The sequence below is a fragment of the Dunckerocampus dactyliophorus genome, chromosome 2 (assembly GCF_027744805.1).
Source record: "Dunckerocampus dactyliophorus isolate RoL2022-P2 chromosome 2, RoL_Ddac_1.1, whole genome shotgun sequence".
In the NCBI taxonomy this organism is placed as follows: domain Eukaryota; kingdom Metazoa; phylum Chordata; class Actinopteri; order Syngnathiformes; family Syngnathidae; genus Dunckerocampus; species Dunckerocampus dactyliophorus.
The window spans coordinates 15,516,992-15,543,558 of record NC_072820.1 but is presented as its reverse complement, the minus strand read 5'-3'; the positions used below and the strand labels follow the sequence as shown (position 1 = coordinate 15,543,558).

Sequence of the window (26,567 nt, the reverse complement as noted above, 5' to 3'; positions counted from 1 at the left end):
CCTTGCTGTCAGAAATTACTTCGTGTCAGATAAGATTGTGCCTACTAAGATTGTGCCCACTTTTAATTCAAATGAGTAATGTTTTCACAGTTACCTAATATTAACATTTTGTTAAATCACTGATTGTACTACTTTTTCCTTTGTCTCTCTTGTTTTAAAAAAAGGCTGGCACCACATCGCCACCCTAATGCAGAACCATAAAAGAACGTGAAATGAATAAACCACCGCAGCCTATAACGGGACCCACCTCTGTCCCAAATCCTGCTCCCTCCCCTGGATTGACACAGGTGAGATACACACTGTGTTTTTGTGTTCTTCAAGGAGACAATGAAGAAGTTTGTAAATGTGTTTGAATACTTTCTCCACCTTCAGGGTGCCTACGGACCTGGACAGGCGGCATCACTTGTTTTTGCCACACCACCCCCCCCACAAATGAACTCTGCAGCGCAGCCAAGACAGGTATAGTTCATCACATGCTGACATATGAATATCGAAAATCTCATTGTTCCCAACTGTTTCAGCCCTGCGTGTTCAGCTAAATGTGTGTGTGCATGTTGTTGCTGATTTGCCGTGTATCGCCCCACCCCTTGTGATTGTCAATCTTGACTTCTTTCCTCTGTTCTGCTGTTCTCTCAGTTTGCAGCAGGGCCCCGTACGTTACACCAGCAGGTACTAACACCACCCCCCAGTTACATCCTCCCTTTTTCTTATGTCTCCTTTAGTACATTGCATGTTGTTGGCGCCGTAGCTGAGAATGCTATAGTATAAATATTACTCTTACTGCTCATATACATCCTGCTCTCTCACCAAGGAGCGGGATGTCTTGTTCTTAAACAGCACTCATGTTGGTTCTTGTAATTTATTCTGTAATGTTATGATAGACGTCTGTGCATCATTGCATCATCGTCTTTGCAAGCACTGTTGCGTTTTCCTCCGATGGGAAACTTTTGGAAAATCCATCACAGCCAAATTTGCAATCTAAAAAAAGAGTTTAATATGTCGTATAAGACAGTTTCAGACTTGTCAAAGCTTGCACAAGGATGAATGCCTGTGGAGTAAACGTGTATTTTGCATGCGCTCACAAACAAAATAGATTAGAAACATAATTCAAGGTATACTGTTTTTTTTGTAGACATACAGTCTACAAAAAGGCAACGAAAGCAAAACAGTGAGTTTAGTTGAACTTTATTGTACTATTTAACAGTGCACTCACCAAAGAATCAATCTTCTCCCACAAATCCAGCAAAGTCCTCACCTTCTGTATCTGAATTGAACAGCTGGACAATTTGGTCATCAAATATGCCGGTTTCCCTCTCATTGTCACAGTCAGTCTCGTTGTCAGATGGCTGTTTAGCAATGATGCCGACTTTCGCGAAAGCTCGGACAAAAGTTAAAGCAGATACCTTAGCCCAGGCATCAACAATCCATTCACATATGGTGGCGTAACTCGCACGGCGCTGCCTCCCAGTCTTAGTAAAGGTGTGTTCGCCGTCTCTCATCCATCGTTCCCATGCCGCTCGCAACTTCACTTTGAACACTCTGTTTACATCAATGTCCAGTGGTTGGAGTTATTTTTTTCTTAATCCTCCCGGAATGATGGCAAGCTTCGAATTCATTTGCTTCACTTGCTTCATTTGTTTCACTTTACAAATGTTGTCTTGCAGCATACCGGTAGTATACCTACCGGAGGCGTAGCGGAGGTAAGCGTACGTACTGTACGTATTACGTAATATTCTCTGATTGGTTTATCGCTGCCACCGTACGTACTGTACGTATTACATAATGTTCTCTGGTTTATCGCTGCCAGTGTACGTACTGTACGAATTACGTAATGTTGTCTGCTTGGTTTATCGCTGCCAGAGTCCGTAGTGTACGTATTACGTCCCTGTGTCAGCGGGAAATGGTCCGACAGTCAATCAAGCGCCATGCTTTCCATGTCGCACAATAACATTTTTACAGATTTAGGAACTCATGCACAGATTAGGCGCACCGGATTATGAGGCGCACCATCGATTTTTGAGAAAATTAAAGGCTTTTACACTAAGTGTGCCTTTATAGTGCGGAAAATACGGTAACTTTAAAAAACTATACGTTGTGTGAAAATAGCACAGCCTCTGTTGTGAGTTGGCACCACCACTTTCAGTTGGATTGGCTTCAGGGGAAATTGACATACAAACTACGTATGTGACATTATGTAATCTCACCTTTTGAACGCACATTTTTCTCTAGTGTTTTTTTTTTGTTTATTTTTGTTTAAAAAGCAATTATCTGGCCCATTTGCCTAGCAAATTATACAAATACCTTGGTAATGACGAAATGTTACTTAAATGGGAATTACAAAAAGTGGCCAAGCTGAATAAACTGGAGGTTTTAACCTTAATTATAACTTGTCACATTTATTCCACAATGCCGTCAGTATGTCTAATAACTGTCTATATAAGAATGTTGTTCTTTTATTGTAGTGTCCTTTCATCAGCATGACTCACAGTTTCACTTTAGTTATTAGTGCTCATGACACCGAAAAAAACTTGAAAAGCATTTTTGTCATACTGCTGTCATTGAGACAACTATGAAATAGGAGTGAAAGGAAGTGGTGATTTTGACACATTTTTTGAACCAGCTAGTTATTCGAACCGACTTCATCTTGGTTGTGATGTCAAGACCAGAATACGTTCCAGGAAACAGATTCAAACACATGCAACCATGAGCTTACAGCAAAGTCAAGAACGTGACATATTCACAACAATAAAGCAATAATAACATTCACTGATATTGTGTTGTGATACCTATGATATAACACAAAAAATTAGGAACATTTTAATAATTTGAGTATTTAACTAAAAATGTTTTCGATTGAGTAATCGGAAAAACATGTTTGCTTGGTTAAAGAGCAATTATAGATCCAAAAGAGAAATAAAACGTTTCACTAAGCAATGAACGACCAATTGGTTCCGTTTTTTTTAGATAATCAAGAGTTTTATTTCTTAAATTCACATTGTGCATAGGAACAAACTGTATTTTCTTGGGTCTGGGCTACATAATGGTGCTTTTATAGATGAATTTATCCATCCCAGACTGACTATTTACTGGAACACGACAGAAATAATAATTACTTTATTAGGACATTACTAAGACTAAACATATTCCATTATGTTGATGGCTGTACATTTATAAATCTTAAACCTAGCTGTGCATTTATAAATCCTAAACCTAGAGAGGCTGACTAGAAATAAGACAAATATTCTTAATAAGATATTATGTTTTTGCAGTGTTCAAAGTAAAATGAAGACACCTTATGTAGTGGAACACATTACTCTTAACGGAGTGAGACACACTTCCTTGTTCCATTACATAGTATTGTCTGCTAGAAATGAGAAGCTACTGATGAGTGAGCTAAAATGTTTTATTTTCCATCTTCTTACTCACGACACTGTGTTTTTGCTGAAGAAATAACCCTGTATGAAGTCACGGTACCATTGTTACTGCCACAAATTCAACAGTAGTCATAATTAAAAGAGACCCAGCCCGACACACGGCTAACGTTACTTTAGTAAGGTACATAACCTTAATCTTCCCGATTTGCTAATTTGACCTTGTCTTGGATCTTCCGCTCCATTTGGGAGGAGATGATACAATATATAAGATGTGCTGTTGTGGTATGTAAGTGACATGTTACAACCGATACACATCAGTGTTCAACTAGCTGTTTAGCCACATATTCTGTCTGTTTTTAACATTTGTTTTCCTTCTCTTTCGTTGCCTTGTCGCTTTCTCTCACCTCATCTTCCCGTGCCTTCAATCAGCCGCTTCCCTCTTCGTCCTCTGTGTGGGTGATGTAAGCACGTTGGTGACGTAGTTGGTGATTATTAATCATTACACTCCTACAAAAAAATGGCCACAAGTATGTTTTTTTTGACTGTCAGTAAGTGACACTGACAGCTCTACGCACACTGTAAAATGAAGACCAGTGAGCAGTGATTGCTGCTTATTTAACCCTGGAATGAGCCCCCATACTATTATTCTAAGATTTCTAGAATAGATATGGTAAAAAAATATGGATTTACTTACTGAAACTCACAGATCAACTGCAAGATAGGCTGAAAAGACAAGTTACAGCAGGCCGTGTTGTGCTAACAATTCAGGTCTTGAGTACTTATGGGTGTCACCGGCGACCTGGTACAAGCACAGCCATGAACGCATGCGGAAAAAAGTGAGATTCACAACAATAATAACATTCACTAATATTGTGTTGTGTTGTGAGGCGTATGATATGTTTACCTGGCAGTGATAGCTAGTGACAGCTATCAGCTTGCTCTTTGCACACTGCACAGAGCTGAAGACGATAGACAATGATTGTTGTTTAGCAAGCATTTTGGCATAAAAACCCATATTATTCTAAAATTCGTAGTGACGCAGCAATCAAAGATGACCCTTTTGCATTTACTGTTACGCTACAACAGATACCACCTAAGTCTCCCAGCTAGTGCGTGACAACAAGCCAGGTAGGAATTAGCACCGCATTAGCCGCCAGCACTAGGCTGGCTACTATTGAAAATGTTAGCAGGAAAAATGTAGATTGACTTACTGCAACCTGGGCATGCTTTTCCAAGGTCTGTCTTGTGGGTTTTTGGCTTTTTATTTCCATCAGCAGGGCAGTAACGTGTCCTTTGACGTTTGTCAATATATCTGATGAGGCGAATGGTGTCTTTTTTTTTTAGAAATGTGAACAAGATTACTCCGTTTCCTCAAGTGTTTCAGTAAACGCCTTCAACATGAGTGGGCATAATATAAAAAAAAAAAATATCACAAACAACAGAAATTCACAGAGAAGTGGGACATGCGTCAGAGAATGCATTGTTGTGAAGCAGAAGTCCCAGGTAGGACTGTCCAGATCTGATGTGACCTCCCCAGACTTGTCAGAAGTGACAGAAATGATCAAAAATGCCTTCCAATGTTTTTTTTTTTTCACGGCCCAAATAACAAGATTAACATGTTTTGGTGTCTTGAGCACTTTAACATTTGTTGTTTCAGCTGCATGCGCCACAACGGTCTAACCCCAGCTCACGTTTCCTAGTAGTGGTTGAACAATCCAACGCTTTGTAAATTGTGCTTTACAATGATTGGAAGAGCTGACATCGAAGGATCAAAAAGCGATGTCGCTTGGCCGCCACAAGCCAGTTATGTTATACACAGTCAAACTTATCTATAGCGTCCACTAGAGGGAGTCTGCGAAAGTGGCCACTATAGACAGGTGGCCTCTATAGACAGGTTGGCGTCAAGTTTGAATGTTGACCAGTAGAGGGAAAAAAAAGGGAAAAAGGGGAAAAATAATAATGTTGACCAGTAGAGGGCACTGCGGACTGTGGATAAAAGTTGTACAGCACTACTAGGCTTGTTATTATCATGGTTCATGGTTTTAATTCATCCTGAACATGCATATGAGTCAAACAGTAGCACATCACATAGTACAATTCACAATTTTGCATGTCCAAAAAGGAGTAGGAAGAAGCAAAGCTTATTTAATCCTACCCCTCATCAGTTTCACATCAGTTGCAATACATTTATTCACCTCTTGTTCTTCCAAGTGTACTTTGTAGGTCTACATAACAATGTAGTGCAATCATAGCCAAGGTTTTTACTTACTAAAAGGAAGCTAGAGGCTTAATAATAACTGATAGAATATATCCACGACTCACAGAACAAAGCTGTGCTAGTAATGTCTTACGCTTGTTTTTAACATTTTACTTTTTACAGCTTTAGTTCATCGGGAAGTGACGGTGGGCGTCCCGAGCAGGAGAGCTAGGCTCAGTGCTAGCTGTGAGTTTCGAGAGAGTTGGGAAGTTTGTTTATGTTGGCGTGGATGTAAAGTCCTGCAGAGTTCTCCGCTGTTAATAAAGCCATTAAAGTGCATCGGTGACGTGAGTCTCTCCTTCCCCACAACAAGCGGTATTACAGTATTGACACACATTGTGCACATTGTCTCACACCAGGAAATAAACGGTGTCACTTGTTACAGGCATTGGCTGGACAGCTATGTAGTGGGGCTTGTTTAACCTTTGCCTTGTGGGCAAGCAGGAAGGAGAGACGATGCTGAGAGATGTGTGTGTGTTCTGAGCTGCTGTCTGGTGGCCGTGTTCAATACATAAAGTTGGCAGAAGCAACAGGAGTAGTTTCCTTCTTTGCTTCGGAGCTGAATAACACTGACAAGTTAACAGACTAGTTGCGAACGGAAAAGAAGACGGCTTTTTTGTGTCGAATACAGAAGATGAGGACTTTGATGGATTTGTGGATGAGGATTGATGAAAAATAACGTGAGTACATTCTAAAATACTTCAATTAAGTACAACCAAACTCAGTTTTGCTCCCGCTGCCGCATGCATGCTAGCGTATGTTTTTTTTTTTCTTTATTGTAGCGTCGCTGGGAGCACGTCCTGTTTCCAGTCTACTTTGCGGTAATGTTTTGGTGCAAATGCTCTTAAAGTTACATGTTTGACCAGAAAAATAGCAAGCTCAAAAGAAGACGGCTTTTTTTATGTGGAACAACTGACAGTTTGTGTGGATCTTGTGAATGATTGTGACTGAGCTAGGACTCAGTAGTTAAAGTCTACACACGACGGCTTCATTGATTTGAAAAATGAAACTTTTTCGTGCATGAAGCTTCTACTTGAGTTGGTAATTTGGCCGCTATATGCGGTCAGATATTGACCAAGGGAGACAAAATGGGTGGCCGCTGGCCGCGTTGGACAGGTGACTGCTATACACAGGGTCTATAACATGTAAATTTGCTGCGGGGAATTATTCAGTGGCTGCTATAGGCAGGTGGCTGTTCTATAAAGGTGGCCGCTAAGACAGGTTTGACTGTATGTGTGTGTGTGGAGGAAAAATGATCTTGAATATCTTTCCTGATAATAAGTGGGTGATGTATTAGTAACAAAATGATGCCACATAATTTGATAGAAATGAAAATGATCACCCTATAGAGGGGGGAAATCAAAGACACCCCAAAAATGAAAGTGAAAAAATGATGCAGCACACTGGTCCATTTGACTAAAATGTCATTGTAGCAACTCAAAATGATTCCCAGTAGTTTGTGTGGCCCCCACGTGCTTGTACGCATGCCTGACAACGTCAGGGCATGATCCTAATGAGACTACGGATGGTGTCCTGGGGGATCTCCTCCCAGATCTGGACCAGGGCATCGATGAGCTCCTGGACAGTCTGAGGAGCAACCTGGCGGCGCCGGATGGACCTAAACATAATGTCCCAGAGGTGTTCTATTGGGTTTAGGTCAGGTGAACATGGGGGCCAGTCAATGGTATCAATTCCTTCATCCTACAGGAACTACCTGCATACACTAGCCACATGAGGTCGGGCATTGTCGTGGACCAGGAGGAACCCAGGTCCCACTGCACCAGCGTAGGTTCTGACAGTGGGTCCAAGAATTTCATCCCAATACCTAATAGCAGTCAGGGTGCCATTTTCTAACCTGTAGAGGTCTGTGCGTCCTTCCAGGGATATGCCTCCCCAGACCATCACTGACCCACCACCAAACCGGTCATGCTGAGTGATGTTGCAGGCAGCATAACGTTCTCCACGGCATCTCCAGACCCTTTCACGTGTGTCGCATGTGCTCAGATTGAACTTGCTCTCATCAGTGAAGAGCACAGGGCACCAGTGGTGTAGTTGCCAATTCTGGTGGTCTATGGCAAATGCCAATCAAGCTCTACAGTGCTGGGCAGTGAGCACAGGGCCCACTACAGGATGTCGGGCCCTCAGGCCACCCTCATGGAGCCTGTTTCTGATTGTTTGGTCAGAAACATTCACACCAGTGGCCTGCTGGAGGTCATTTTGTAGGGCTCTGGCAGTGCGCATCCTGTTCCTCCTTGCACAAAGGAGCAGATACCGATCCTGCTGAGGGTTGAAGGACCTTCTACGGCCCTGTCCAGCTCTCCTGGAGTAACTCCCTGTCTCCTGGAATCTCCTCCATGCGTCCAGGTACCACAGTGATGCCCTGGTCCAGATCTGGGAGGAGATCTCCCAGGACACTACGGACACCACCCGTAGTGACATTAGGAGCATGCCCCGACGTTGTCAGGCATGCGTACAAGCATGTGGGGGCCACACAAACTACTGAGAATCATTTTGAGTTGCTACAATGACATTTTAGCTAAATGGACCAGTGTGCTGCATCATTTTTTCACTTTCATTTTTGGGGTGTCTTTGATTTCCCCCCTCTATAGGGTGATCATTTTCATTTCTATCAAATTATGTGGCATCATTTTGTTACTAATACATCACCCACTTATTATCAGGAAAGATATTCAAGATTATTTTTCCCCCAGTTTAGATCTGATGTGTTTTCGAAGTGTTCCTTTAATTTTTTTGAGCAGTATATACAGTATATAGTGGCCGCTAAGACAGGTTTGACTGTGTGTGTGTGTGTGTATATTTTATATATATTGTATATATTGTGAGCCAGTGAAAAATCCCCCGCAGCAAATTTACATGTTATAGACCCTGTGTATAGCAGTCACCTGTCGAACGCGGCCACCAATTTTGTCTCCCTTGGTCAATATCTGACTGCATATAGCGGCCAAATTACCAACTCAAGTAGAAGCTTCATTCACGAAAAAGTTTTGTTTTTCAATCAATGAAGCCATTGTGTGTAGACTTTAATTACTGAGTCTTAGCTCAGTCACAGTCATTCACAAGATCCACACAAACTGTCAGTTGTTCCACATAAAAAAGCCGTCTTCTTTTGAGCTTGCTATTTCCTGGTCAAACATGTAACTTTAAGAGCATTTGCACCAAAACATTACCGCAAAGTGGGCTGGGAACAGGACGTGCTCCCAGCGACGCTACAATACAATACTGCCTGCACGCTAAAACCATGCTAGCATATGTTTTTAAAAAGTAGCGGGAGCAAAACTGAGTTCGGTTGTACTTAATTCAAGTATTTTAGAATGTACTCACGTTATTTTTGATCAATCCTCATCCACAAATCCATCCAAGTCCTCATCTTCTGTATTCGACACAAAAAAAGCCGTCTTCTTTGCCATTCGCTTAACTTGTCAGTGTTATTCAGCTCCGAACCGTAGGAAGGGTGACCTGACTCCAGCAAAGAAGGAAACTTCTTCTGTTGCTTCTGCCAACTTTATTTATTGAACGCGGCCACCAGAGAGCAGCTCAGAACACACACACACACACACACACACACACACACACACACGTCTCGTGTCTCCTTCCTGCTTGCCCACAAGCCAAAGGTTAAACAAGCCCCACTACATAGCTGTCCAGGCAATGCCTGTAACAAGTGACACCGTTTATTTCCTGGTGTGAGACAATGTGCACTGGTCAATACTGTAATGCCGCTTGTTGTGGGGAAGGAGAGACTCACGTCGCCGATGCACTTTAATCGCTTTATTTTACAGCGGAGAACACTGCAGGACTTTACATCCACGCCAACATAAACACACTTCCCAACTCTCTCGAAACTCACAGCTAACACTGAGCCTAGCTCTCCTGCTCGGGACGCCCGCCGTCACTTCCCGTCACATCCTGATGAACTAAAGCTGTAATGACACTCTGCCGTATAGAAAGTAACATATTAAAAACAAGCGTAAGACATTACTAGCACAGCTTTGTTCTGTGGGTCGTGGATAATAACAAGCCTAGTAGTGCTGTACAACTTTTATGCGCAGTCCCACAGTGCCCTCTACTGGTCAACATAAAAAAATCCCCCCTTTTTCCCTTTTTTTTCCTCTACTGGTCAACATTCAAACTGGACGCCAACCTGTCTATAGAGGCCACCTGTCTATAGCGGCCACTTTTGCAGTCTCCCTCTAGTGGCCGCTTTAGCCAAGTTTGACTATCTTTATTTCACTTTAAAACGCTGTATAATTGTCTTAGGTAATGGTGGACATGTGGATTGGCAGTTGCATCTATCTTTGTTTATCTCACAGAGATGCAACTTACACAATGTTAAAACACTATTAATACGCTCTCTAAACTTGCGTGAAAAAGTAGAATGTTCTGTTTCTCCAGTCTCCTGCAGCTGCTCGGTGGTCTGTCTGTGGGTGAGGGGGGCGGGGCCAGGTACACTGGCACGGAGCAGCACAGAGAGACACATAGGAATGGAGCGACAGAATCTCCACCCAGCAAAAACAAATTTATTTATCAGTTAGATATTCACCAATATTGATGAGTCCGTGATATGTCAATCGGCCTGATTAATTGGCCCGCCGAAAAATCAATCGGGCTCTACTCCAGCAATCAGCAAGGACTTGCATGAGTAGATGTCATCGTTGGGCTTTTACTCGTTGTCTTCCTCCTTGATGTTGAGCAGGTCTCTTTCTCGCTGTCTCATTTTAACCTTAATCTCACTACCTTTCTTGCTTTCTGCTTGTGTGTTGTGCGGCTGAAGGGTGGATACCGAGCGCTACAGGTAACTGCATTTCTCTTCTTGCAACCTGTGCAGGAAGCCATGAACTTCAGTACACTCTAAATGTGTGATGTACAATAAAATTTGTTGTGATGTATACCATTCTGCTGGGGATAGGTGCGTGCGCGCTTATGCGTATGCATGCATGACTGAAGACAGTCATACCTTTCTCACAATTAAGGCAAGTAGTTTGTTAATCTTTGACTTTTCCAATGTCTGTAGGGATACTATCCAAACCGTCCAGCTATGGCCACAAGTGCACCAAGGGTCCAAACAAGTAGTGGCCCTCGAACTGTAGGACCCACTCATGTCTATCAGCCAGGCTCCCAGATGATGATGATTTCCCAGCAGCAGCTCTCTTTCCCTGGATCCCCTCAAGGGTACTTCATCCCCCAAGGACAGGTTGGTTCACATTAGCCACCAATAACCTTTTTCTACTGTTACCACTTATCCACCGTAGTGAACTTTGGTGCTGATGCAGATTTAGTTCAGAGAGTTGAAACAGTGTTGGCCTTAAACTGGCTTGATGCCAGTTTCACATTCCATTGTTCCGGGGAGCCATGTCACTGTGTCACCTGGGTTGTGCCCCTGATCAGGAAATAACAAAAGGGAGATCAGCGTGAGCGATTAATTTTTGTTGTTAAATGTCCTAATGTTCCGTCAGAATTTTCCAAAACTACTAGCCAATCAATTTAAAATAATACTTACAGCTAGGGGAGTCACAAGATCTCGCAAGATCAAAATGTGACAAGATTTCTCATTCCAGGAAAAAAAACTGTCTCGTGGGCACTAGGCCTGGGACGATAAATAAATAAATGAATCCCACAATAAACGAACTTGATAATCTTGCTGTATGCATGCATGTCTGTTTTTCTCATCTCCCGCCCCCTCAACAGGCAGGAAGTGTGCATTGGTTCCAGCACCTTTGTGCGTTTGTTCCATAGAACGGTATGAACAGAGTGATCCTTTTGTCAGTCATACAGTCTCTTTGTCTCGGTGGGTGGATACCATGCACACAGAGTGCAGAAGAGTGTAACATAGTAGACATATTAGTAAATTGCAATATACAGTATTGCCATTTTTTTATTTTTGCATTGTACTTTTCGTAAATGTAAAGTTAATCTTGTCTCGTCTCATTCTCGTAGACCCAATCACGTTTAGAATCTCGTCTCGTGACACCCTTACTTAAAGCTATTATTGTGTGTAGTATTCAATTAAATAATAAATGCCACGTAAGACTACTGTATTTGTTCTTAAACGTTACCAAAAAGCAGCGACCAAACATGCAGCAACACAGGTCTGTCAGAGATTTCCCTAAATGTTTGTGTAGACACACCGGTGTTTAAGCACACACCAAATTTAGAGAGGAAAACTGATTTGTACATATATAAGCCACACCAGACTATAAGCCGCACATGTCCACGTCATAAAAAAGACATTGTGGTGCGCACGAGTCTGTGAGAAGCAGGCAGCTCTTTGACAGGAGCCAATCATGAACTATGAGAAAACCCATGACGAGCTTGTCAACCCATTGGAAATCGCAGGAGGCCATTACTCAATATAACAGTCTGACTTCCGGTTTAATCTCAGATAGAAGGCTAAAGTCATCACACAGCAACTTAACACTCAGAGTATACCAAAGAAATATACAACACAAGTACCAATACAAGTTTAAAATAAAGCTACTGTTTTGAACTTCATCCCCATCATGCATTTCGTCCGAGCAGAGCAGTTCATTGGACAATGGCTGCCATGCTGAGCTCATGAGCTTCTTCTGGTCGCCCGGCAGCTGTCAGCAGCTTTACAGGTGGCCTCGTTTACATTTAATGTTCACACCTAAGTTTCCTACCACCTTTTACAGGTCCATCTTATTTTAGTTCCTTTCATGTGTTTTTTTCAACTCTTAACTCCTCTGCTCTATCACTCTCAGAGACTACAAAAAGAAAAGCAATATTCTTGTTCTTAAAAAATGAAAAGGCACAATCTTCTTCAGGAAACTCATAGAAACAGCACAGATGAAACATTTTTGTCAAACCAGTGGGTGGGCGGGACAAAATATATTTTAGTCATGGCTCAAATGACAGGGGTCGCCATACTCCTGAACAACTTTCCTGGGAAAGTATTGGCTACTAAAAACGATTCTTTAGGTCACTGGATAATTTGTGTTTTTGAGATGAATGAAATATTTCTGATATTAGGAAATACAGTGGTGTGGAAAAAGTGTTTGCCCCTTTCCTGTTTGTCGCATTTAAATGTTTCAGATCATCAAACAAATTTTTGTATTAGTTAATCACCACGCAACTGAACACAAAATGCAGTTTTTAAATGAAACTTTTTCTTATTAAGGGAGAAAAAAATCCAAACCTACATGGCCCTGTGTGAAAAAGTGATTGCCCTCTAAACCTAAAGCTGGCTGCCAGGCCACAATAGGGAGCTCATAAGCTCAGCATGGCAGCCATTGGCCAATGAACTGCTCTGCTCGGACAAAATGCATTATGGGGATGAAGTTAAAATAGTTGTTTTATTTTAAACTCGTATCCGTACTTGTCTTTATTTCTTATGTATGCTTTGAGTGTTAAGTTGCTGTGTGATGATTTCAGCCTTCTATCTAAAATGAAATTGTCAGTCAGACTGTTATATTGATTAATGACCTCCTGCGATTTCCGATGGTCTGACAAGCATGTCGTGAGTTTTCTTGTAGCTCATGACTGGCCCCCTGTCAAAGACCTGCCTGGTACTCATGGACTCGTGAGTGAGGTTCGTACAGAAGAGTAGCAGTCTTCAATATACAAGCTGTAGTTTAAACTCTGCTTTAGAAAAGTCATTGTTTTTCATCCCGACATTTGACAAAATAAACATGAATTACTTGCGTGGCTGCCTTTTGTTATTTCCCAAACGGAGGCATAACCTCTGTGACATAATGACACGACTCCCCAGGACAATAGAAGTGAAACTGGTGTAGTCAGTTCACAGCCGACACTGGTTCAACTGCAGCTCAGAACTAAATCTGGACCAGCACCAAAGTGATCCGGGGAAATTCCGTCCTGACCAGTAAGCCCTGATCAAGCTTGTAGTTATGTGGCAGGGCAATACCTATGTCAGCTATGTGCGTTGTGTGACAGCATGTTATTCACCAGTGAATTACAGGCGATACATACATACGACAGAAGTTGTATATTCAACGTTCTGCTCTTTCATTCCATTGTACTACAGAAGTGCCCTATTCTCTGTTGACAAATCACTGAACAGCAATGTGTCTTGAGACCAGTACCCCAATGAATGGTTGCTGAAAAGTAGTTTGAAAACACTGAAAAATGTGTACTGAGCCAAACCAAATGGCACATGCTCCTTCATGTACCAGAAGCCCTCGGAAATGTAATTGTTCTGTTTTTTTGTTGTTGTTGTTTGTGCAGTACCGGGCCCCCTACATGCCACCTACTCAGCAGTATCCTGTGACCAGTGGTACTGCAGGCTTCTACGCAGGAACGAGCCCTGCTGAATACCCTGGCTATGGTAAGAGACTTGACCTCGTTGGAAGAGATTCTCTTTCATCCTCACTAATTCATATCCATATTTAAGGAAAGCATCAAATATTAGTCTGTGTCCATTTACCCACCTCATTGCCCATAGGGCTGGTGTATTTAGATATTGAATGGCTGGTTGGTGTGTTCAGTGTCTTTTGAGGTCAGAACACTGGTGCATGTGGTGTGGCTTTATTCTGCTCTGGCCTGTGTTCTTTCTATCTGTAGTCTCAGCTGACGCTGCCTCACAGGTACCATGAAATGGCTTTGAGACCACAGATCAGTTCTGCTATCAGGTGTTTATACGCTAGGAATGGGTGATAGAAACGATATACAATATAACCTGTATAAATTTGGTCTATGATAGAAATTAAAATTTTATCACCCTATTATGATCCTCCTAAGCCTCAGTTAATAATCCTCGTCTCAATGGCGGCAAATAAACTACACTTTTTGCAAGAATCTTCACTAAAAGGTCGAGGAATAAATAAGCTAAGACAGAGAAGCCATGCTGACTGCTAAGCTAGTTTGAATGTAAAGTAGCAAAAACAAAAGAATAAGTGCTTAGTGCACTTTTAACCAAAGTCTAGCTGCAGCCTTATCACAGCAGAGAGTAACCAGCTATGAACAGGAAATGACGATGTAGATTAACGAGAGAGAGAATAATACAAACAACTTCACAGAGAAACTTCACCATTAGCAAACAGGTGTGAAATGGTTATATTATAATTTATATGCCAAAGAATATTTGTGATATACATCTTTTATTCCCGAGTCGAGATCAGCAGCACACCATCCACACCATACACGGTGTTGACTGTACACTGCTTCCCCGTCCTGAGATGCCGAATGGTGGTCCAGAATGTCTTTAAAGCCGTCCGGAAGTCGTTGTCCCATGGCTTCGCCGAACTCCTCCCATGTCCCCAAGTTTTTGCCTCGGCGACTGCCAGAGCCGCAGACCGCTTGGCCTGCCGATACCTGTCAGCTGCTTCCGGAGTCCCATGAGCCAAAAAGGCCTGATAGGACTCCTTCATCTTGACGGCATCCCTCACCACTGGTGTCCACCAACGGGTTCTGGGATTACCGCCACGACAGGCACCGACCATTTTATGGCCACATGGCCATAAGGAGCATGACCTTATGGAACATGGCTCATTCAGACTCAATGTCTGTCACCTCCCTCGGAACATGGTCGAAGCTTTCTCGGAGGCGGGAGTTGAAACTCCTTCTGACAGGGGTCTCTGGATCGGTGGAAAGAACACTTTGAAGACCTCCTCAATCCCACCGACTTGTCTTCCTATGAGGAAGCAGAGCCTGGGGACTCCACGGTGGGCTCTTATCTCTGGGGCTGAAGTTGCTGAGGTTGTCAAAAAGCTCCTCGGTGGCAGGGCCGGGTGTGGATGAGATCCGCTCGGAGTTCCTTAAGGCTATGGTTGCTGTAGGCATGTTTTGGTTGACACGACTCTGCAGCATCGTGTGGACATCGGTGACAGTACCTCTGAATGGGCAGACCGGGGTGGTGGTCCCCCTTTTTAAGAAGGCGTGTTCCAACTATCATTGAATCACACTCCTCAGCCTCCCTGGTAAGGTCTATTCAGGGGTTCTGGAGAGGAGGATCCTCGGATTCAGGAGGAGCAGTGTGGTTTCGTCCTGTTCGTGGAACTGTGGACCATCTCTACACTCTCAGCAGGGTCCTTGAGGGTGCATGGGAGTTTGCCCAACCATTCTACATGTGTTTTGTGGACTTTGAGAAGGCGTTCGACCATGTTCCTGTGAGGAATTCTGTGGGGAGTACTCCGGGAGTATGGGGTATCGGAACAGCAAATTCAGGCTGTTTGTTCCCTGTATGACCGGTGTCAGAGTTTGGTTCGCATTGCCGGCAATAAGTCGGACCGGTTTCCAGTGAGGGTTGGACTCCACCAGGGCTGCCTTTTGTCACCAATTCTGTTCATTATTTTTATGGACAGAATTTTTTGCAGATAATGTGGTCCTGCTGGCTTCATCGAGCCGTGAACTTTAACTTTCACTGGATCGGTTCGCAGTCGCGTGTGAAGCGGCCGGGATGAGAATCAGCACCTCCAAGTCCGAGACCATGAATCTCGCCCGGAAAAGGGTGGAATGCCATCTCCGGGTTGGGGATTAGATCCTGCCCCAAGTGGAGGAGTTCATGTACCTTGGGGTCTTGTTCACGAGTGAGGGAAGGATGGAACGCGAGATCGACAAACAAATTTGTGCGGCGTCTACATCGGTCTGTTGTGGTGAAGAGAGAGCTAAGCTGAAAGGCCAAGCCCTCAATTTACTGGTCGATCTACATATGTTCCTACCCTCACCTATGGTCATGAGCTTAGGGTAGTGACTGAAAGGACAAGATTGCGGGTACAAGCGGCCGAAATTAGTTTTCTCCGTAGGGTGGCTGGGCTCTCCCTTAGAGATAAGGTGAGAAGCACTGTCATCCGGGAGAGACTCGGAGTAGAACCGCTACTCCTCCGCATTGAGAGGAGCCAGATGAGGTGGCTTGGGCATCTGGTCAGGATGCCTCCTGGACGCCTCCCTGGGGAGGTGTTCAGGGCCAAGTCCGACCAGTAGAAGGCATCGGGGAAGACCCAGGACACGTTGGAGAGACTATGTTTCCCAACTGGCCTGGGAATGCCTCGGGATCCGCCGGGAGGAGCTGGACAAAGTGGCCGGGGAGAGGAAAATCTGGGCCTCCCTGCTTAGGCTGCTGCCCCCGCGACCCAATCTCGGATAAGCGGCGATGGATGGATGGATGGATATATCATAATATGGATTTTAGGCCGTACCGCACAAAAGTTACGTTTTGTATGATTTTTTAAAAATATTTTTTATTGGCACGAGCAGGGCTGGCCCTGTTTTGGTTATAAACGGCAATCGTGAACATCATTGCAATCTTACTGGAGGAAATTTTTTTTTTTAAGACAGCCATGACTGCTGTATAAGAACAACAGTTCATTTCATGGGACCCATTTAACACCCTGCTTCCTCTGTATCCTCTCAATAACTCATTCTGCATCTCTCTTCCTGTCCTCTTTCCTTCCTTCCTCCCTCTCCAATCCCTCACTCCCTCCTCCTCCCTCCTTTGCCGCGTTGATTCAGAGCCCTCTCTTGCTGCGAGGGAGAGGCGGGGTGGTGGGGGGAGAGGCGGCGGGCGAGAGAACGGCCGTCTCTCTCTCCACGGTGCTCCTCTCACCTCCCAGCGCTACCCCGGTGAGTAGTGTGCGTGCTTGTCTTGGCCAGCTTCAATGGCGCCTCTGTCTCTGATGATGTTGTTCTGCTTCACTGTTAATGACATGCATGTGTGCTGCCACAGTTCACAAAGCATTTTGTTGTTAAAGTATAATTAGACAATTGCTTATTTACACCATCTACCCTCAAATAGTGGCATTCGCTTTAATAGTAATAGCATCGTCCACTTGAAAAAATAGATGCCACCGTCTTTCCCATCGGAAAGTGTGGTACCACTGGGTACCTTTCACTATAGGCTCTTATCTAACATGCTGTACAGTTTGGCTGTGGTTCATACTGTGACAAATACAGTCCATTATACCCTGATTGGGTTAGCACGCTGGTTTATAGCTGTTAGAGCAATATAGCTTTATTCTTTTTTCAGTTGGGGGAAAAAACCCATCACTTAAGAAAACACACAACAAACAAAATATACTTCAGCTTCGTCTGACACCCGTGCAACAAGTTCAAACATTGGCACAACTAAAGGTCAAGTTGAGCCACAGTTTGAGTAAATATGGTTTCATCAAAATGTCGAATAGCGCTACATTCCAGACTATGAAGGCCAGACGATAGCTGAATGGTTTGTTCACAAGGCCTGTGTCATAACTGATGTCACACTCTTGCTTTTAGACTAAATAACCTAATCAATTACGACCAGTGGATACACATTCAGTCCAATTCTGCAGGACTGGTAGGGTATAGCGAGCACAACACAAATCAGACGTATTAAACTACAGTGGTGTGAAAAAGTGTTTGCCCCCTTCCTGATTCCTTATTTTTTGCATGTTTGTCACACTTAAATGTTTCAGATCATCAAACAAATTTAAATATTAGTCAATGATAACACAACTGAACGCAAAATGCAGTTTTTAAAAGAAACTTTTTATTAAGGGAGAAAAAAATGCAACCTACATGGCCCTGGTAAAACATAACTGAGATTGAGAACTATCAGTTTGGAAAGGGTTATAAAGCCATTTCTGAAGCTTTGGGACTCCAGTGAACCACAGTGAGAGCCATTATCCACAAATGGAGTAAACATGGAACAGCGTTGAACCTTCCTAGGAGTGGCCGGCCAACCAAAATTACCCTAAGAGCGCAGCGACGACTCATCCAAGAGGTCACAAAAGAGCCCACAACATCCAAAGAACTGCGTGCCTCACTTGCCTCAGTTAAGTTCAGTGTTCATGACTCCACCATTAGAAAGATCCTGGGCAAAAAAAAAGAAAATGGCCTGCATGGCTGAGTTTCAAGACGAAAACGACTTCTGAACAAAAATAACATTAAGGCTCATCTCAATTTTGTCAGAAAACATCTCGATGATCCCCAAGACCTTTGGGAAAATACTCTGACTCTGAACTGAAAGTTTAACTTTTTGGAAGGTCTGTGTCACATTATATCTGGCGTTAAAGTAACACAGTATTTCAAAAAAAGAACATCATACCAACAGTAAAATATGGTGGTGGTATTGTGATGGTTTGGGGCTTTTTTGCTGCTTCAGGACCTGAAAGACTTGCTGTGATAAATGGAACCATAAATTCTGCTGTCTATCAAAACATCCTGAAGGAGAATGTCAGGCCATCTGTTCATGCCCCCAAGCTGAAATTGACTTGGCTTCTGCAGCAGGACAATGATCCAAAACACACCAGAAAGTTCAACTCTGAATGGCTGAAGAAAAACAAAATGAAGACTTTGGAGTGGCCTCGTCAAAGTCCTGACCTGAATCCTATTGAGATGCTGTGGCATGACCTTTAAAAGCCACTTCATGCTGGAAAACCCTCCAATGTGGCTGAATTACAAAAATTCAGCAAAGATGAGTGGGTCAAAATTCCTCCACAGCTGTAAGAGACTCTTTGCAAGTTATTGCAAACGCTTCATTGTAGTTGTTTCTGCAAAGGGTGGCCAAAACAGTTTTAGGTATTATTTAGGTTTAGGGGCACTTTTTCCACACAGGGCCATCTAGGTTTGGATTGTTTGGATTTTTTGTTCAGTTGTGTTGTCATTGACTAATATGTACATTTTTTTGATCTGTGACAAATATGCAAAAAAAAAAAAAAAATCAGTAAGGGAGCAAAACACTTTTCCCCCCACACCATAATACTGTGTATTATGTGCACTGACGTTTTAGTTGGTTTCTTGGGTATGTATATATTTAGGATGTTTCATGTAGTTGCTCATGTTTTAGATGCATTGACTGAACAAGGTCATGGGATCCTAATGTTTTGGTGCTATAGGAATTTGGAAAATCACTAAAGCTTTGTTTCTTTCAGTGAGCAAAGGTTTATAGTGACAACCATAGTAATGCTTTTTTTTCAGGCTTTTGAAAAACACACAAAAGAACTTGGTTTGTTGTTTTAACCATTTTTTAAAAATGTTTGCAGCAGGAGCTTACTACCCGGCTCAGCCACAGTACTCCCAATCTGTCCAGCCTGCACCGGTCATGATCAACCCTGCCCAGCATCAGCAACAACCCCCCCCTCCGCAGCAACCACCAGCACAACCACAAGGCCCACCAAAGAGGGAACGTAAACCGGTAGTGTGTCACAACAGGGCAGCGGACCTCTTGTCTGAGGTCACTAACTCAATGAAGAGAGAAAAACAATAGTGTATTGTTTGTTCAATATAGAACCTTCTCTTTTACCTCATAAAGACAGAAGTAATTTACTATGGTAGTTTGCTATAGATCAGGATGTTTACTTACTGTTCATTGAATTGATAAGAATTATTTTCCTAGATCACAATACGAGACCCCAACCAGGGCGGACGAGATATCACGGACGAGATCATGTCAGGTGGAAGGTCCACCTCAACACCAACTCCCCCACAGGTAAGATCCAAACCATAGCTTTTTAGCAATGTGGATAAGTGATAACTTTTGAAATATCTGTGTAGTTTTTCAGGGAAATATGAATTAATTTAAATGAAAGATAAAGGCACATGAACTACTTGTGAATCTTTACTGACAAAAGAGCTGTGTGAATTTTGTACATTTTTCACTACCTCAAAGATAACTTAATGTGTGATTGTAGGCCATCACAGATTCTGGTTCAGCACAGACTAACGGTGAAGTTCTTCAGCCTGTTACACCAATCACAAAGCAAGGTAGGTGAATTTTCTTTTGAATAACAAGTAATGCCAGATGGGTGCTCTCACTCATTTCTTATTATATTTTTTCAATTGTTTCTAGATGATAACGCAGAGCATCTGGCCAGCGTTGAAACACTGCCTCCTCCTGCCACAGCAACCCCTGAGCCTGTGTTTGAGGCCAAAAAGGATGTCGATGGCCAGAATGTCCCGGCCATGGAATCAGACACACTTTCTGCAGCCCCGAACCTGGCTTCTGAGGCGCCAACCCAATTGGTGGAGGAGCGGCCATCTCCCACTTTCCTTTCTCCCGCTGACACATCCACCTCTGCAATGAAAGTTGATAAAGTCGACACTAATGTTGGTGACAGAGTAGACGCCCCCGTCTGCCCGTCACCTTCGACCACACCAGAGGAGGAACCGCAGGTTGCCCCTGCTTCATGTGAAAAGGCACCAGAGAAGCAAAAACTTGAGGAAATGAAGGAAGTGGAAGAAGAGGAAGAGCAGACAGAGTGTGCTATATTAGATCCTGCTGCTGAAGGCGCAGCAGCAGCAACAACAGTAGAAGAAGTAGTAGCTCCTGTTGAAATTGTAGTAGAGGAAATGCCTACCAAGATCACAACTGAAGCAGCTCAGCCTCCAGTCTTGGTGCAGGAGCCTGCTGCAACACTGACCCAGATTGCTGCTCCTGAACCAGAACCTAAACCTGAACCCACACCAGCAGAACCAGCAGATCCTCCACTCTCTAATGGCCTTCCTCAGGATGTTGAGGAACTTGGTGAGGATATGACCTTCTCAGACGCTAAACCAGACGCGTCTCAATCTCAGGAATCCACACCTCCGGCTAAAACAGCAGTGCCAGTAGAAAAGGAAGAGGAAGAGGTGGTGGAAAATAAGGATGAGGGGAAGGCTGCAAAAAGTGAGGATGTCCCTCCTGCCTCTGTTACCTGTCTTACAGAGGAATCTACTATGCAAGGTAGGGTTGAGTATGAAGTCCTATAAATGTATGATTGCCTCAAGCATTGTCCCACTTTGACAACACATGTTCCTTTCATGAAGCTGCTACATCTGTGCCAAAGAAGAGGAGGAACATGAAGGAAATCAACAAAAAGGAGGCCATTGGAGACCTCCTGGATGCCTTCACAGAGGTTTGTGTCACCAGGGAGGTGGGAGAAGAACAAAAGATTGTGAGCTGCACAGCTACGCACAGAGGCGTTGCAGGTGTCAGCAGTTTTGGGCTTTTCAATAATACACTGCCATGCCAAAAAAAAACCCACATGCTAATATTTTGTTTCCCTGCATTTAGCTTTGATTACAGAATTTGCTGTGGCATCGTTTTCACAAGATTCTGCAATGTCACAAGATTTATTTCTGTCCAGAGTTGCATTAATTTTTGCCAAGATCTATTTTTTAATGACTGGAGGTTCAGAACACTGCTCAGTTTCCCCACTGTCCTTTCACTTGTTAATAATACGTTAGACAGTTCTTAACGCGATTTTAATAGTTTCAGCTAGAGATGTTTTGATCCAGGGATCAGGCCGATTTTGGCTTTTTTAATTAATGGGGAAGATAGATAATGCGGAGATCGCCCATCCTATGTCATAAAGTGCTTTGTTTTTGCAGCAAGCCAGAAAGTAAACAAAGCCATGTCATCCGCGTGGAAGTACTTCTGCATTGTAGGTAGGGTTGGGCATCGAGTCTCAGGCATCGATGGGAACCAGGACTAACATTCTGAATCTCCCGGGATCGTTCAATGCAGGTTACTGTTACCACTGTCTGTGTACTGCCAACTGAAAATGAACAAAATTCTTATATTTTAGGTAGCAGCCTGTTTTATGATGACTTCATGGAATAAGACAAAAGTACATTTCGAGGAAAAAAAGCGATCCTGCTACCCCAATTGAGTTGCCAAAGTGACTGACGCAACCCAAGTCTGCACAGCGATGTCTTGTCAAATGCACCGCGTACTTTACAAAACAAGTTTACAGAGTAACTTTAGATTAAAAAAAACGAAATGGAGGCAAGCTGAGGAAAAGCTAATAAACTGGAGGCAGTGGGCAACACCACATGAGCCGTTTTCAACTAGCCAATTGCACTGTGTATGTGAATGAGGCACTGTTCAACTCCTCTGTGGCTCCAGCCTGCCCACCTCTGTCTCGGTAGGGGCAGTCGCTGTGTGTGACTGGCCAATCACAGAGTGTGAAGAGAGCATACATAATTAGGATTTTCTTGCATCAAGATTACGGATAATGACGACATGTACTCGTTTCATGCTCGTATTAGGCAAAAATGCATTATCTTTAACAGATACTCGTTTATAACAAGTGTCCGGCTCATCCCTAATGGTTAATGTTCACACATTCATGGTGAAGGAATAACAGCACAATCAGAGTCAGAGAAGTCAAACAATAAATGACGTCCGTTGCATGCCAATGTAACCAAGGGTTTCAGGATGCTGATGTAAGTTTGGTGTAAATAAAGGACTGGAGCTATGGCTAGGCAAGTTTATCATTTGCATAGTCCGTCGCTGTTAGCAACAGCCAAGGAACCTTCTCAACTCACACAACACACTTCTGGCCTTCAAAATCAGAGCGCTATGCGCTATATTCTGTTTATTTGTGTTATGGAAATAAGGGTGTTATACAAAATAGCTTATACCAACACTAATGCAGCAAAATATAGTACTTTTCAAAAGTAAACATCTTTTGTGAAAGTGTACTCCTGTAAAAAGATACTTCATAACATTTGTATTCGTATATGAATGGTTTGATATTTATATACTGGTTGAAAATACCCCTCTAAGAAATTCATAGTAACATTGATAAAACTTTATCATTAAACAATCCATTGAGAAATTCAGACATTCCATCCAAAAAAACTCAGGGTTTCCCCTAGGATTTTCTGTGGTGGGCTGCATGGGACTACCCCATGCTGTGTCGTGCCGCTGCTGCTTCTCCAATGTTTTTAAATTATGACTAATATACATTTTTATGACTTATTTATTAACTTATTTAACTTTTTTCAGCAACCAGCAGAACATGAACAGAGAGCATTGCAAAACTGTTGCTGAGAGCACTTAATGTGAGTCTAAAATGTCCAGCCTCCTTTTGTTACCTGACCTATTTATTAGTACTATGTGACTAGTACAAAAGTACATTTTGTACTATTTGATACAAACCTCAATTTAATTTGTCTGTTTTACAGTAACAATACATGGGAAATGAATTACTCAATAATATATTTTTTGTTCAAAATAACACAATGACCAAAATAACAAATATGTTATAGAAATGTGTCCTGTGTGAAGAGTATAAATTGAGTCCAGGGTTATGATGGCTCAGGTGTGTATCCAACTTGCAGCGTTATTAAATCTACTTTGACAAAAAGAAAGGAGAGGTGAGCCATTTTATGTGACTGCCAACATTTAATTGTAGTTTATGTACAAAGTACATCTCCACTGAGTGTGCTCATTTGTCCTTAAAGGCAGGTGTCCTGTTTGAAAAGAACACTTATAAAAATATGACGTGAAGCAAATATTCTTTGGTGAACTACTCATCAGCTGGTGAGCTACTGCTAGTATACAAGCTACCTGTTGGAGACACTAGCCTAAAGCTGGACACACTACGTGTTTCTGTTGAACTTAGACGCACAATTAGTGTTTTGAAGACATGCCATAAGTACTGTATTATGATGACAAGAGAGCAAGATTAAGTGACACTTAATAAAACAAAGTTAGCATGAATGGGATAGCCACTTGTAGGTCGCCCAAGGGACAAAAACGAGCGAGCTAACTGCTGCCCAGGCAAATGTGTAAACAAAATTGAATGAAATTGAAACATGAGCAATCAAAGACGGTGGCATACTGAAGATAAGCTCAGCCGAGGACAAGCTGCCATCAATTGACTACACATTTTACAGGCTTTTTTCATTCTCTCGATAATAAAAGTAACGTCAACAGAAGATCGGTTGCATACATATGCAAGTGCCAAGCCGGCCACACGTGTTTGCGTGCGTGTGCGTGCGTGTGTTTGTATATGTATCTATATGTGTATGTGTGTATGTAAATGTGTGTGTGTGTGTGTGTGTGTGTGTATGTATGTATGTGTATATATATATGTACAGTATGTATATGCGTGTGTGTGTATGTATATGTGTGTGTGTGTGTATATATGTGTGTGTATATATATAGACCCTTTCCAAAAAATTTGAATGTCATGGAAAAGTTGTTTAATATCCATAATTCCATTCAAAAAGTTAAACTTTCATAGATTATAGATTCGGGGCCCACAATTTAAATGATTTCAAGTATGTATTTGTTTATTTTTACATAATTTGGGCTTCCAGCTCATTAAACCCACGAAAACAGGAATTCAAAAAATTAGAATACTGTGAAGAAATCAGCCCAAATTTTGCAGGGCATGAATGTTTTAAACTGAGTGTCACACACTAATCATCTACTAAAGTCAAATCACCTGCACAGGCTTCCCCAGGTGTCATTAAATTGCTTCAGTTTGGTTCAATTGTCTCAGTTGGGTTCAATATGGGGAAGACTGCAGACATGGCAACTGGCTAGAAGACCATCATTGATACCCTCCATAGGATGGGTAAGCCACAAAAGTTCATAGCTAAGGAGGCTGGTTGTTCACAGAGTGCTGTGTCCAAGCATATCAATGGAAAGTCTAGAGGAAGGGCAAAATGTGGTAGGAGAAGATGCACTAGCAAAAGAGATGACCGTGGGCTTCAGCGGATTATCAAACAGGGGAGATTCAAGAATCTGGCAGAGATCCAGAAAGAGTGGAATGAGGCGGGAGTCACAGCTTCAAAAACCACCACATTCAGACGCATCCGGGAGATGGGCTACAACTGTGGGGTTCCTCGGGTCAAGCCACTTCTGAACCTGAGCCAATGTAGGAAGCGTCTCCACTGGGCCAAGGAGAAGAAGGACTGGACTGTTGGCCAGTGGTCCAAGGTCCTCTTTTCCGATGAAAGTAAAGTGTGCCTTTCATTTGGGAATCAAGGTCCAAGGTTTGGAGGAAGACGGGTGAGGAACAGAACCCAAGCTGCCTGAGGTCCAGTGTGAAATATCCACAGTCCGTCATGATTTGGGGTGCAATGTCCGGTGCAGGTGTTGGTAAACTCTGCTTTCTTAAATCCAAGGTCACCGCAACAGTCTACCAGAATGTTTTAGAGGACTTCATGATTCCTTCTGCTGAGGATCTGTATGGAAATGCAAATTTCATCTTCCAGCAGGACCTGGCCCCTGCCCATACCGCTTTGAAGCACCAAAACCTGGTTTGATGCCCATGTCATCACAGTGCTTGACTGGCCAGCCAACTCACCGGACCTAAACCCCATTGAGAATCTATGGGGTATTAAGAGGAAAATGAGGGGCACCAGACCCAACAACAAAGAAGAGCTGACAGCAAGCATCAAGCAAATCTGGGCTTCCATAACTCCCAGGCAATGCCACAGGCTGATTGCTTCAATGCCACGTGGCATCGAGGCAGTGATTAAGGCAAAGGGATTCCCAATCCCAAGTATTGAAGATTGACATATTGTTTTGAAAGTACCATATTTTGATTGATTTGATGTGATCGTAATTTCTTTCTTTTTTTTCCTGCAAAAACTGAGAAGTAAATGGTGATTTCTTCACAGTATTCAAATTTTTTGAATTCCTGTTTTCATGGGTTTTATGAGCTGGGAGCCCAAATTACATAAAAATAAACAAATACTGTAAACACTTGAAATCGTTTAAATTGTGGGCCCTGAATCTATAATCTATGAAAGTTTAACTTTTTGAATGGAATTATGGAAATTAAACAACTTTTCCATGACATTCTAATTTTTTGGAAAGGGTCTGTATATGTGTGTATATATATATACAGTATATGTGTGTATGTATGTGTGCGTGTATGTATATATATATATATATATATATATACAGTGTGTGTGTGTGTGTGTATATATATATATATTTTTTTTTTTTTTTCAATTTTGTCTCCCTTGGTCAATATCTGACTGCATATAGCGGCCAAATTACCAACTCAAGTAGAAGCTTCATGCACGAAAAAGTTTCGTTTTTTAATCAATGAAGCCGTCGTGTGTAGACTTAAATTACTGAATCCTAGCTCAGTCACAATCATTCACAAAATCCACACAAACTGTCAGTTGTTCCACATAAAAAAAGCCGTCTTCTTTTGAGCTTGCTATTTCCTGGTCAAACATGTAACTTTAAGAGCATTTGCACCAAAACGTTACCGCAAAGTAGGCTGGGAACA

The 26,567-nt window shown here is 42.6% G+C and overlaps 1 protein-coding gene across 3 annotated transcripts in view; it reads left to right on the top strand.

Annotated features, from left to right (window-relative positions):
* The window catches only part of eif4g1a (eukaryotic translation initiation factor 4 gamma, 1a), a 44,565-nt gene that overhangs the window by 1,854 nt on the left and 16,144 nt on the right, over nucleotides 1-26,567 (top strand). The window contains exons 2-13 of one of the 3 annotated variants that reach the window (XM_054756736.1): nucleotides 165-287; nucleotides 373-459; nucleotides 637-669; nucleotides 10,424-10,444; nucleotides 10,664-10,843; nucleotides 13,855-13,954; nucleotides 17,077-17,187; nucleotides 19,587-19,738; nucleotides 19,940-20,032; nucleotides 20,235-20,307; nucleotides 20,393-21,265; nucleotides 21,349-21,437. In XM_054756736.1, coding sequence (XP_054612711.1) covers nucleotides 213-287; nucleotides 373-459; nucleotides 637-669; nucleotides 10,424-10,444; nucleotides 10,664-10,843; nucleotides 13,855-13,954; nucleotides 17,077-17,187; nucleotides 19,587-19,738; nucleotides 19,940-20,032; nucleotides 20,235-20,307; nucleotides 20,393-21,265; nucleotides 21,349-21,437 — 1,887 coding nt within the window. In that variant the 5' untranslated portion in view covers nucleotides 165-212. Of the gene's footprint in view, nucleotides 1-164; nucleotides 288-372; nucleotides 460-636; nucleotides 670-10,423; nucleotides 10,445-10,663; nucleotides 10,844-13,854; nucleotides 13,955-17,076; nucleotides 17,188-19,586; nucleotides 19,778-19,939; nucleotides 20,033-20,234; nucleotides 20,308-20,392; nucleotides 21,266-21,348; nucleotides 21,438-26,567 lie in introns of all 3 variants that reach the window. The other 2 variants (XM_054756727.1, XM_054756746.1) reach the window with 2 other exon arrangements.